Source organism: Hypomesus nipponensis, chromosome 2 (genome assembly GCF_054491055.1).
Source record: "Hypomesus nipponensis isolate SF chromosome 2, ASM5449105v1, whole genome shotgun sequence".
Lineage (NCBI taxonomy): Eukaryota > Metazoa > Chordata > Actinopteri > Osmeriformes > Osmeridae > Hypomesus > Hypomesus nipponensis.
In genome coordinates, this window is record NC_140362.1 from 18,059,679 (window position 1) to 18,072,360 (window position 12,682).

Below are 12,682 nucleotides of genomic sequence, written 5' to 3' on the forward strand. Positions count from 1 at the left end.
CACATATGTCATTTTCCTCACATTCGCTGCTCCAAGTCAGGGAAATTCCCCACGGTAGCCTACCAAAGATAAACCTATTTCCATAGCAATAAATTGTTAAATCAATATGTGTGTATCTTCCTACGGTAAATTAATTATTTTTGTTCAATCATGTATTCATTCATTCACCACAGAAAGAAATCATACCCTAGTTGGCACACCAAAATATTGACAAAAACATGACACATGAATTCAGGTCTTAGGCAACAAATGGAATTAAAGAGTAGGGCAAAAATAGGAAACGCCGTCTTAAATGCCTCAAATGCCATATAACCTATTCAAAACGGTCTATCACTCCTTTTTTGACCATTAGAAAAAACGTAGCCTCCTCAAAACCTTTAACAGTACTATCGACATGTTATTTCACAATGTCAAGCTTGTGATGGAAGTCAACACGATTCAGCGGTGCATCTGAACCAGTAGATGGCGCTGATTCTTAGATCAATATGACATTAGTACCAACCAGTCTATGGTACCAACCATTTTGTCTCAAATTGTTGAGTTTTACTGTGTGCATCTGTTTTGTCTCAACCTTCCGTTGTATAATTTATTTTCAATGTTGCTGTTTAGTTTATTTTGTCAAACACATTATTTCCAAACGTTCAGCTATCTCAACATCACCACTATTCTCTCTTTCTCACAACATGGAAAAACAGACTAGAGCCAAGTGACACTGTATTTGAATACTTTATTGGTTTTCACTGCAATTAAATTCAGTTCAGTGAAACATATGGACTCACTGAACTGTTACATGGATATGTATTGCGGTTCATAGTATCAGACTACAAAAAATACATGTTATTTGGCATGTTAAAATATTTACGTAGACATCTATGATGCTGCAAAGACACTATTTAAAAGCCCTACTCAATATTGAATTATGTAGTCAATGGTTACTTAAACCCAAATCTGTGCAAAAGAAAAAGAGAAACATTTTTGGGGGGTTCATCCACAGTAACAATACAGTGAGGTACTTGATATTAACAACAATCTTTCTCAGGCAAGTTAATTAACTGTGCATACCGTATCTTCAAATCAAAGCAAGTACTTAAGAGACTGTCATTTAGTAAAGTGCTCAATTGACAAGCCCCAATTCCAGTAGAGATGTTAACTGCCACCCCTTTATAGATCTGTAAAAGGCCAAATACAATCAAGTCTGCTCAGCTAAGTAATAGATCATTTTTAACAATACCCCTTGACACTAGGTTGTTTATCCTGGTAGTAAAGAAGCTTGTTTTGCAGTGAGCAATGCCAGTTCAATCACATGATTAGTGTTGGCTACTTCAACCTTTGAGAAAGTGGTGTCTGTTCAAAGGGGACTGATACAGGGTTCTGGGTGCCGCTTGTTAAAATACCATGAAACATATGCACACAAATACTGCACTGGTGAATGAGAAAGATAGTGAGAGAGTGAAAGAGAGAGAGAGAGAGAGAGAGAGAGAGGGAGACAAAGGGAGAGAGAGAGAGACAGGGAGACAGAAGGAGAGAGAGAGAGAGAGAGAGAGAGAGAAAGAGAGAGAGAGAGAGGGAGAGAGAGAGAGAGAGAGAGAGAGCGAGAGAGAGAGAGAGAGAGAGAGAGAGAGAGAGAGAGAGAGAGAGAAAGAGAGACATTTGGCAATTTGGCAGAAGGGACTTGGCCAAACAAATACAAGCTATTTGTAAAAGAAGCAGCAGGCAGATTAAGCAGCTGGACGCTGCTTTGTTTTGGCACAGTCAGTAGCCCGTGTCTGTGCAACGCAGCAAGCATCCTTCCACCTGGAGATGACAAACAACCAACCCCAGAGAGAAAGACGCCTTCAGTTTGATCATTATCAATGCCTGTCGCTTGACCATGAGCTGGCTCAAGACTGAATATTGGCATGTCTATGTCCAGTAGTTCACAGTTAACTCATAGCTAACTCAGATTCTGCCATTTCAAACAGGTATAGATCAACAGGTAATGTTTTCATTTTGTATGTACTTATTTTACAAGCAGGCAACATGCAAGTTTAATTTCTAATTTTAAATTTTTGTTTTTAAAATGTTTGAATATAATTTTACCTAAAAAGGATATTATAAGAACCAATTACATATAGTGCCATTTAAATTTGGAAAACACATTACCCGATTTCATGTCACAAGTGAAGAATTCTGCAGTCACAATGTTCTATTACATTGTTATTCGCCTCCCCATCAGTGGCAGCTATTTATAATATTTAGTAACAAATATGTATTTCCTATATTCCTTGGTAGCATGCTGTACAAAACTGTTTCACAATAATGGTGGGCAAAATGTTGTTGTTTTTTGCCTTTCCTGCCTTTATGGCAAAAAAAAAACAGTTGATGTTTTTGAATACGTTGGCACTTGATTTTTGTGTGATGATATTGCAACTACAACATCAGAACTGTTACATTCTAGGCCAAGCCTGAGATAATCAGTGTTTTAATGAGATAACATTCTGTGCCATTTATAGGCACATTTGGGCTTCATTAATATTTCAGGTCAGGTGATGGAAAGAGAAAGTCACTATTGGAGTAATTGTTCCATTTTTCAAATGTGCAACTTAATAATTGTAGCCATTCATTATGGTCTGTCTCTCCAGAGTATGGTTGATGCTTCAAGTGTTCTACTTCAGAAGCATTCATCCATCAATCCATTGTGTCACAACATATACTGATACAATCGTACAGTTTTCCCCTTGCAAAGAGGCTGGTTAAAGCATTCAAAGCAGTCAGGTATTATAAGTGTATACCGATAGCATAGAACTGAAATCATTACAAATAACATTCATATACAGTAGGCAGCAGTGGTTTGTATCACTGCCATCAGCAGTTTGCAGAGCATTAAAATACTGAACACACAGGATGAGTATAATCACAAGCTTTTCCCCTAGCAAACTACAAAATACAACAGCGTCTTGTCAACTCATTTAGAATGAACATCTGTACAATAATGTACACACGTATATAATGGTTTCACGTAATTAAGATATGGTTACAATTCAATAAAGACACAACAACTAATTTGCCTGAGGACCTGCCAATACACAGTGATATATGAAGATGCCCATGCCCATTTCCCTGTCAAAAATATGACACTTTCTCCATGCCAATTTTACAAGGCCAAGTCCTCTGCATTATGCATTTCCTTTTTTTCTTTTCTTCCACTGCAAATTGTGCTTAAGGTTGTGTCCTAAGATTGTTAAGGCTTTTAAAAATCTCAATACTGTATTATTTATTTTCCAAATACTGAAAGACTAATTGACGAATGAATTAATAAAATTAACGTTTTGTTGAATAGCATTCAAGATATAATATTCAAACTTGCAATGTCAAGTAAATAAATGCTCTATTTAGAAATGTAATACAATTGGCCTGGTGTTAGTGTTTGTATTGCTCAATTCAAAAGATAAAAAGTATCTTGATTGAATCAGCAAGGCAAGGTTCTCAAAGCACTTATTATGGTATGGACTGAGACAAGAAAGTGATAATCGTTAAATAATTTCTTCCAACATTCAACTCCAAACCATGTTTTCAAATGTACTGTAAATATACTGTTAATGTAATGCATGGGGTATGTTACTTGTGTTACACAGTTGTTGAAAGTTTATCATGGCATTTTCTGGACTTCACATTTTCTATATATCTAAACCTAAAAATGTTCTTGTTGGTAACAAAACTTTTAGTCCAAACTCTATCTCTTCGCTCTGTGAACCTAACCTACCGTAATTATGTAGCCCCTTTTCATCCCTGCCAGAGGCAGCCAATCGGGTGGAAGGGTTCGGCATTATTGGCTCAATCTTTGGGGATGGTTACTGCAGCCAGAGGGTGACTGTAGCCAGCAAGAGGGAGGACCCTAGGGTGGAGGCCAAGGAGGCAGCTATGGGCCCTCCATTGTACAACAGCTTGTAGGAGATGATTTCCACCTTGTAGCCATTCTCTGTGGCCATGCAGCGGAAGATCCCCTCCATTAGGGGTAGGTCAGTGACTGGCCCCAACACACAGAAGTCCCCGCTGATTAAACAGGGGTAGTTCTTCATGCAGTTGTCTTTCTCCCAACGGTAAAGGGCATGGAATGAATACACAGGGCAAGGGAGGAAGACGGCGCTTTTGCCATCTACGGTCACCTCTTTTGGCGATGTCCTGCGCAACTTCAGACCTGTTAGGGTCAGAAAGTAAGCAGAATGGTTGGCCTTAACCCTGCTATCATTTCAAACTTAAAATAGAATCATTAAATATGATTTGCTTCTTTAATGTATCCTATATCTATCCGGTGTATGTATTTTTCCATCAGTCCTTTCACTTGTCATTTGCCTTTCACTCACCAGCAGCATCCCCGCAAATAGAGGCATTTGATCGGTCAAGGTATTGACTGAGTGTTCTGTTGGGGTCAAACAATATGTCAATAAATGCAAAAAATGGCTATCACTAATATGCACATTAGCATCAACAAGAAGTTCTGCGTATGAATAGGTACCCAGAAGTGATGTTGTATCCAGGAGGGATGGGTATACACTTCCTATTGGCAGCATCCCAACCACAGTAAGGATCCCTAGACAAAATGCAATCTCTACAAGTGTCTCCATAACGACCACAGTCAGCCAATGGCAGTCGTTGGACCTCCATCGCAGTGCCCACGTATAGGTGGCCCTGGGAGTGGGAACGGGAAATTGTGTCACAAGAACTGGGCTAATTAAGTCACGCAATGTTTACGTTATACTGTAGAAGCACTAAAAGAACATCATGTTTACTTTAGAACTAGCTCTGAACAGCCCCTAGTGTGTTGCTGTCAAGTAACCATCATTACTGTAATGACAGGGCCAAAAATAAATTAATTGTGTCTTTCAGTGACAGAGAGGACGACCATCAAAACAACACCAGCCAGAATGCTGTTCCAAATAGATTAAATGTCACCACTCTCGACTGGAGTTGTCATATTCTAACTGTCAGCCTATTTGTCAGACTTCTGACTGTACACCAACATTTAAAGCAGAACTGAAATATATAGACATCACTGACAGTCTTTCTGTACCTTCTGGGAGTCTATGGCCATGCTTAGAATAGGACCCTCGTTGTGGAACAGAGAGTACTGGGATACGATGAAAGCCTCCTCAATGGTATGCAAGACCTTGAGAACCTTCCCTTGCTCTGTGAATAGAGACAACCAGAGAAAGAGAGCAATTGAGAAACATGATGAAATCATGGTACAAGGTAAATGTAAAACAAGTAATCTATCAAAAATACATTTTGGTTTACTATAAAGTACAATTTTTGAATTGTCATTAAAAGGTACTTGCTCCAAAGTCAATGACCATCTTGACTGAATTACTCACTCACTTGTCAGTCAATCAGTCAGTCAGAGATTCGAGGAGCAGCAGGGCTATCCTTCAGTTCTTATCTAGTCTCTAGTTCCTTAACACTGGAGGGCATCTCCAAGGACCATGCCTGTTCATGGCTTTGTCAATTTATTTTCTATAGCTGACCATAGCCACAGCACACTGAAGACCCTTACGGAATGGTAGACAGTACTATGGACAATTCCATTATTCATTCGACAATGCCTTGATGTACCCTGGCAGCGTAGTATGTGGTATTGTAGCCAATTCAGTCAGCTACCTTTAGATGGCAGAAAGAGCATTCTAGATGAGTATTGGATCCCATCTGATCCACAGGATCCCACATTTCTGCCAGGCCTAAGTCCTGTGCCAAGTCCTGATCCCAAACTGAAGGGTCGCAACATCAATGTGGCCATTGACACAGCAAGTATCATCACAAATCAGGTCTGCTTTTAATCAGGCTGCTATTAGAAGAACAATGACACAGACTAATATATCGTTTCACATATTTAAAGGCAGGAAACAGCATTTATAATTGACACAGCAAAAAACGTAACTCACCTGTTCCCAGGTAGAGCACACTGTAATGCTCATCGTTGACAGCCAGCACCATGTCTGTGATGATGTATGTGATATGGTCATCAGTCAGCAGGTCGAGGGGAGTGGCCTCAACCGGACGAATCACATCTTCAATCTCCGGGTGGTCCCTGACAACTCCCAAGTTCTTTGGGTTGTGGGCTGCAGTCGAGTTTTTGAAGGCACACTGGTGGAGGGAATGATGTTAAAAGGAGAAAATAAAATCAAAGCTCAGACAAGAGCTGGCTTTGTACAAGGACTTTACAAGGACTTCATTAGGTGTTTTATGTATGGTCTACAATAGCAGGTTTTCCACTCTAGTGATAAACGCAGACTCCCCAAAAGCCTGAGCTGCAAGTATTTGACAGTATCTGCATTCAATATGCACTACCGATACCTGTGCAATCTCTTTCCTTATTAATGAAGTTCTCACCGTTCCAGGTCTATGGCCAATCAGAGGACTGCTGTAACCCTTCAGTTTAGAGGTGGAGAAGGCCTGGTCAATGACCTCAATGGAGTATGCACAAATCACTGTTGTGTCCCTGAATAAACAAACACATTTAGTTCATTTTATTCAGACTGAATCTAAACAATTAATTATAATGCTGATATTGTAAAGCATTGTGAAATTGTGTATTTTCTCTAAACAAGTGCCTTCAACCTACAGCACACGCACCTACAGAGTTCATCTCCAAAGTACATACCTCCCTCTAATACCACACATTTCTCTCTCTTGCATTCAAGCATGGTTTATAACATATGTAGGCATAAGGTTTCCAGGGTCAGAGAAGTTAGCTCACCACGCGTTGGCAAACAGACCATACATGACGCCGGTCCTCTTGTCTTGGGCTGTCAGCACCACAGCTTGCTTCAGTTTGTTGTATTGCTGGGGGGTGTTGCCAGCTCCACACATTACTCTGGCTTTCTGGAAGGTGGTCCATGAGTCAGCCAGTAGGTTCTTAATGCCCCCATCATCCACCTGGATATTTGACACAACGGATTATATGTGAATCAACTGTTTCGAATGTTTGTGAGTTGTTTGGCTCAGATCTGCATTTCAATCATTTTATCAAATTGTATCAGAGGTCTTGGGGGGGACGCAGGATGGTGGGTGGGGTGGTGGGGAACACAAATAGCATGGGGAAGCCAACGTTTGAACATCTTTATTATGGGGGATCATTTAGTTTATCCAGGATGCCCACACCCTAGCGTGGATTTCCACACCCCAGCATCCACCACAATTCAAATACTGATTAACAAAGTGCTTACTGTGCAGATTCGTCCGATGCGGGCCCTGTAGGGTTCCTCATCCATACTGGCCGTCTTGTTGATCTCACTGAAGAAGACATAGATCTCTTCCTGATGTTTCCGCGAAGCCGGGATTACCGCTGCTCCTGCAAACTGTGGATCTGCAACAAGTCTGTATTTACTCCAATGTTCCAATATTTTAAGTAATCATTTTAACCCGCCTGGGACATAAATACTGTAGAAGTCAACCTTTACCAGAGCATACATTTTGCAATTCTGTTCTTTTAAGTGCCTTGAGGTATAAACGCTACTACAGCACATATTCTACAGAGACATTTGGTGTTCTCACTTGGAATAAGACTGTCCTGCCACCCACCCAGATGTACTCATTATCTTCCCATCCACATTCTCTCTAGAGCTCCACAGTACACAACACTCTCAGCCAATCACAACTACCCCATTTTCCACCCACTCACTCAGTAACCATTTGCTCTCAGTCTTCAGGAGTTTTTGAGAGCTGAAGGTCCGTTTGATAGAGCCTGTGTGATGGCCCACTGCTGATATAGCAGAATACAGACTCCCATCTAAGGCAGGGTGGGGGGTGGGGGTAGAAGATATGTGGGAGATGAAGATAAAATGGGAAGGAATTTGCCAAAACAGGAACATTGTGATGTGAGAGATTGAAAGGGCAGAAGAGAAAGAGATAGAGATAGAAGGATAACGTATGTGTGCACCAGTGAAGGCAGGATGTAGAAGGAGAGAGGATGAAGACAGATAGAAATAAAGATGAGAAAGAAGGGGGGGGGACACATGAAAATAACATGGGTTAGACTGACTGCTGCAATCTATGCAGGCTTCAAACCATATTACAATCACCTCACTCATTGCTCTGTCTCCATAGCAATAAGAGGAGCCATTTGGAATCCTGACACTAATGGTTGAGTTTGAACAATCATTATCAGAATGCCGCAACACTCTCGAAAATGTCTAGTTCATGGGTTCATTACTGGATCCTTCTATTTGATTCGGTAGATACAGCATGAGTCAATATGTCAGTGGTATGTGGAAATGATTATATGTGCTAACTGACTAACCAAGCCACACATCTTTATGTAAAAGACCGTGCTCAAATGCTCAAAGATATGTACAGGTCAGAGCAATATGGCAAAAGAGACCTACCATCTTACAAATAATTTTCAGAATATTTCAGATCTTGAATGAACAATTATGAACAATATACTGTAGTAGAATAAGAGAAACAGTTATGTGTGTTCTTACCTACTGACAAACTGACAGACTTCTGGGAGGGATAGGGTGGGGAGATGTCAGATGGGGAAGTCATCTGCCCATTTGTGGGGACGTCTGTTAATACAGTTTCATTAACCTATTTAAAAGGAGGAGATTAGGTCATAATTTAAACTGTCCCAATGGGTATTTTATAGCCAAGTAAAGCTATCAGCATTTTACAGTATTAACCTGCTACTGTTGGCAAAACGCTAAATTAAGTTGTGAGGCTATAGAGGTTCGGTTAACCATAAAAAATCTTACCAACAGCCAGCATTTAGGACTTCCAGCATTTGTCCCACAAACCACAAATGTATCATTGATTTTCTGAATGACTGTGATAAAATTATCACACTCCAACTGTAGAAGAGAGAGGGAAAGTTAAGTGAGGTAAAAACTTGTGTGTATGTGTTTTTCGGTGTCGTGAGGGGTAGAGGGAAAGCATTGACTGCCTAACTCCGTATCCACCACTTTTTAATTAAGTTATATTTACATTGCATTTAGTCATTTATCAGACACTCTTATCCAGAGCGACTTACAGTAAGTACAGGGACATTCCCCCCGAGGCAATTAGGGTGATGTGCCTTGCCCAAGGACACAATGTCAACGTCACTGCGAGAATCAAACTGGCAACCTTCTGTTAATAGCCCGATTTCCAAATCACTCAGCCATCTGACTAATATGGTACACTTCCAGCTGGAGTTAGTATGTGAGGATGAAAATGAAGGAAGGCCCTATGTGTTCTAGTCCCAGCCATCTTTTACCTATTTTTACAGATGTTTTGATGGCATTTCACATTGCTTCTATATTCACTGTAGCCCCTAGATTCATGAATTTACTGTAGCTCTTAGATACACCATTTAAGATACGTTGATAATTGCTTACTTTTGGTGGTGCTGACCTGGCCATGCAGGCTGCTTTTGTGTTCTCATCTGTCACCACAGGGATCTGGCAAAACAATATGAGCCACTCTTAGCTCATGCCTTGACTCATCACATTTACACATTTAGCAGACACTCTTATCCAGAGTGACTTATAGTAGGTACAGGGATATTCTCGCCGAGGTAAGTAGGTGAAGTGCCTTGCACAACATCATGCGCACCGGTCAGGAATCGAACTGGCAACCTTCAGATTACTAGCCCGATGCGCTACCCGCTCACCCACCTGACTCATCAGCTCGGGGACTTTCTCATAATATGTTTTGATGGACTAAACTAGACCTAAATATAACACAGCCTTTCATTATGAACCACACAAGGCGCTATGTTCACAATATGTTCCTGTTTATCTACTGTCAATGCTCATGAAAACGTAGACAATATTATCTCTAACCTGTATTTGCTGAGAAGTCATGGGTATGATTATCTTTACTTGGATAGAGATTGCATTTGGCTCATATGGTCTGCATGACACACTGTATCTACTGTTTTCCCTTCCATCTCTTTTTTTCCTCATTCTAGGTCAACACTGGGGCAATCGTCTAATTTAGTACCCACTACTGTAGCACTGCACTGGGTTATCGTGTTACTGTCACCACCTCCGTACCTGCAGGTTGCGAACCCCATTGTCACTGAATGTCAACACATAGATCACAGCCTGGGCCCCCACATACAGCACATTGGTGCCCGGCTGCTGGTACAGTGTTATGTAGTTCTCCGGTTTCGTGAAGTGAAACCTAGGGGACTCTGCAGGTCACACAAAATCAAGTTAGAATGGCAAAACATGTAATGTCACATCATGTATTCTGATTAAGGTAGTTCAGGATTCAATGGTTTGGGATATACAGTTAGATTTTTTTTCTTGAGTGTCAATTAATATAGCAGAAAAGGCTTATATATTATTGATGGCAAATGCAAGACTTCTTTAGGTTTTCCGTTCAGAGTCATCTGGGTGTCAAGAACAGAAAAGGGTGGACGATGGATGCGCTGTCCATGGTGCTGAAACCGCTTTGGACACCAGCAGCATAAGTGCAAGTAAAAACTAAGAAACACTATCATCGATTTTGTTCTACTAATTATTCGAGTAGTAGGGTTGGTAATCTATTGCATGGTATGAATTGGTCAAGCACGTACTTTAGTCGGTTTTTGCTGATTTTACACAGTAAATAAGAGTGGCCGCGCCAATGTAATGACCGCTACCCATCTTGAGACAGCCCTGTCTATTGATTGCAAATCGGACAATGCCCGGGTGTGAGGGCTCAAGTTGAATGATTAATTGCCAATTGGCTTTGACGCATCCCATTTCCATATTAGCTGTGCGTGTGTGTGTGTGTGTCCGTGCATTTTTGATGACAATGTTTACGGACTTGCTTATATTGCTGCTCTGCCCTCAAGACGACGTCCGCTACTGCAATAGGCTACTACCACCAGCGTCAGCTCGTGCACCTGCATTGCAGTTTTCCAGCGCGAGCTAAAGCCTGGACTATGTGTCAGCCTCCGATTAAAATGATTAATTAGGCTTATAGCAGTACTGTTGTAGTATTTCTTAGGTTGATACCAACATCTGTTTTGTCAAGCATTGCTCACAAGCCATCTTGCCGCCTGAGAAAATTATCACAAGTGTTCTGATTGGTAACAGCAACGTTTCCATGACGACTAACCGGCGAATGTGTGCGCAATATGCCTTCATTTGGAACCCCACATGACTTGACTATCAATAAAAAGAACACCCCCCCAAACTCGCCAAAAAACCCACGCAAACACATTGCCATGCAAAGATGCGCATTGGTATATTTTAACTAGAGGATAGTTGAAGCTGATGGTCAATAGCTTTGGATAGCCTCGGGTACTTATTTGAAAGATGCCCTGGGCTTTGCATATTGGTAAAGTAATTTGTATTAGGGTCACGTCTTGGTTTGGGAATGACATCATTCAACACTGTCAACGCAAAGTTAGTGTGTAGCCTATACTATATTGTTGCAATATGAAATAATATCCATAACAGCTCATCGGCCTATAAGTTCGTTTTCAGGTTCAGGACACATAGGCTAACTAGATCAAAGCTTGCGCCTGTGTGAACTATTTTTTATTAAAATGCATTTCCCTGTAAGCTATTTGGCCTATTGCTCGTTTACAGACTGTCACAACACAGTATAGGCTGTCACCATAGACGAAAATACAGCTGGACTGCATCACTTTCTTTTAAATTGTGGACCCATCAATTTAGTCATTTAGTCTATCTTAACTACATCCTCGATGGATTATATGTCCTGATAGCCATTACAGTGGCATAGCATATTTATAAGCTATACAGTAAGCACCAACAAACACACGTCATTGCCGGAATGTCCACTCAAATCTGCCCAACTCTATACTGTGTGTATCATACCTTGCACAACGAATTTCAGCCGAGGAGACTTCCTGGCAAAAATCATCGAAAAAAGAGATGCCAACAAGAGGTACTTCATTATTCAGATTCACAGCACAGTGTCCTTGTCACAAAAAGATTTGCAACAATGCGTTCAGACTTTATATTCCTGTTTCTTTTACAATGTAACTATCTATCGACTTGTGTGGGTATTGGTATAATCATTTGATATATCCCGAACGCAAATGAATGGCTTCTCGTCTGCCTAGTCGACAGTCCAGTCTGCCGAACTAGGGGTAACAAGCTCCACCTTGAAAACATTACAAAATGGGTGAAGGAAAGGGGCGCGATAAAGTCGGCCACACTGTTCGTTCGTTGCTTGCCGTTCATTTGGCACCCCTATTCCTGGCATGAAATGAAATAGCCTACCTGTTGCGTTATTTCACATTTGCCGGTCGTGATAAGATTGTTGTGCGTAGGTGGTACTTTGGCAAACGGATCATAATTAATAATACATTGAAAATGTAGCAACAGACACAATGTAAAACTATTTCAATTGAGTGGATGAAACTACCTAACCAAACAAAAATGCTGGAAATAAAACTGTGTGAGCAACTAGGTCTTATTTTTTGGTCGTTTAAACCTACCATCCCTGTTAATTGTCAGTGCATTTGCTTTTGAACAGGGTGCAGTGTCCCTCCATAGATTATCAAGCCAGGAAACCAAGAGGTCAGACCCACGTGATGCTACCATTGAAATGCCCAATATAACTGTCAATACTCATCTCTAATAGACCCAAACAGCAATGAATCAGCATTCTGCTGTATGTGCATTTCTGGGATTTGATTGTGTTAAAAGGTCAGTGTACTGTATACATCAATATTATCAAAGCTGACAAAATGCTAAATAGCAAT

The 12,682-nt window shown here is 40.8% G+C and overlaps 1 protein-coding gene across 1 annotated transcript; it reads right to left on the reverse strand.

Annotated features, from left to right (window-relative positions):
- Positions 1-1,556: 1,556 nt before the first annotated feature.
- On the reverse strand, positions 1,557-11,868 carry LOC146301148 (semaphorin-7A). Its single transcript, XM_084709343.1, has 14 exons — positions 11,790-11,868; positions 10,008-10,147; positions 9,348-9,410; positions 8,727-8,822; positions 8,457-8,562; positions 7,655-7,762; positions 7,200-7,339; positions 6,731-6,909; positions 6,364-6,472; positions 5,916-6,117; positions 5,051-5,166; positions 4,496-4,668; positions 4,344-4,399; positions 1,557-4,177 (listed from the first exon to the last, which is right to left on the reverse strand). Exons 1-14 carry the CDS (start codon positions 11,866-11,868, stop codon positions 3,831-3,833), a joined length of 1,914 nt encoding a protein of 637 aa, XP_084565469.1. The 3' UTR covers positions 1,557-3,830.
- Between the last annotated feature and the right edge of the window lie 814 nt (positions 11,869-12,682).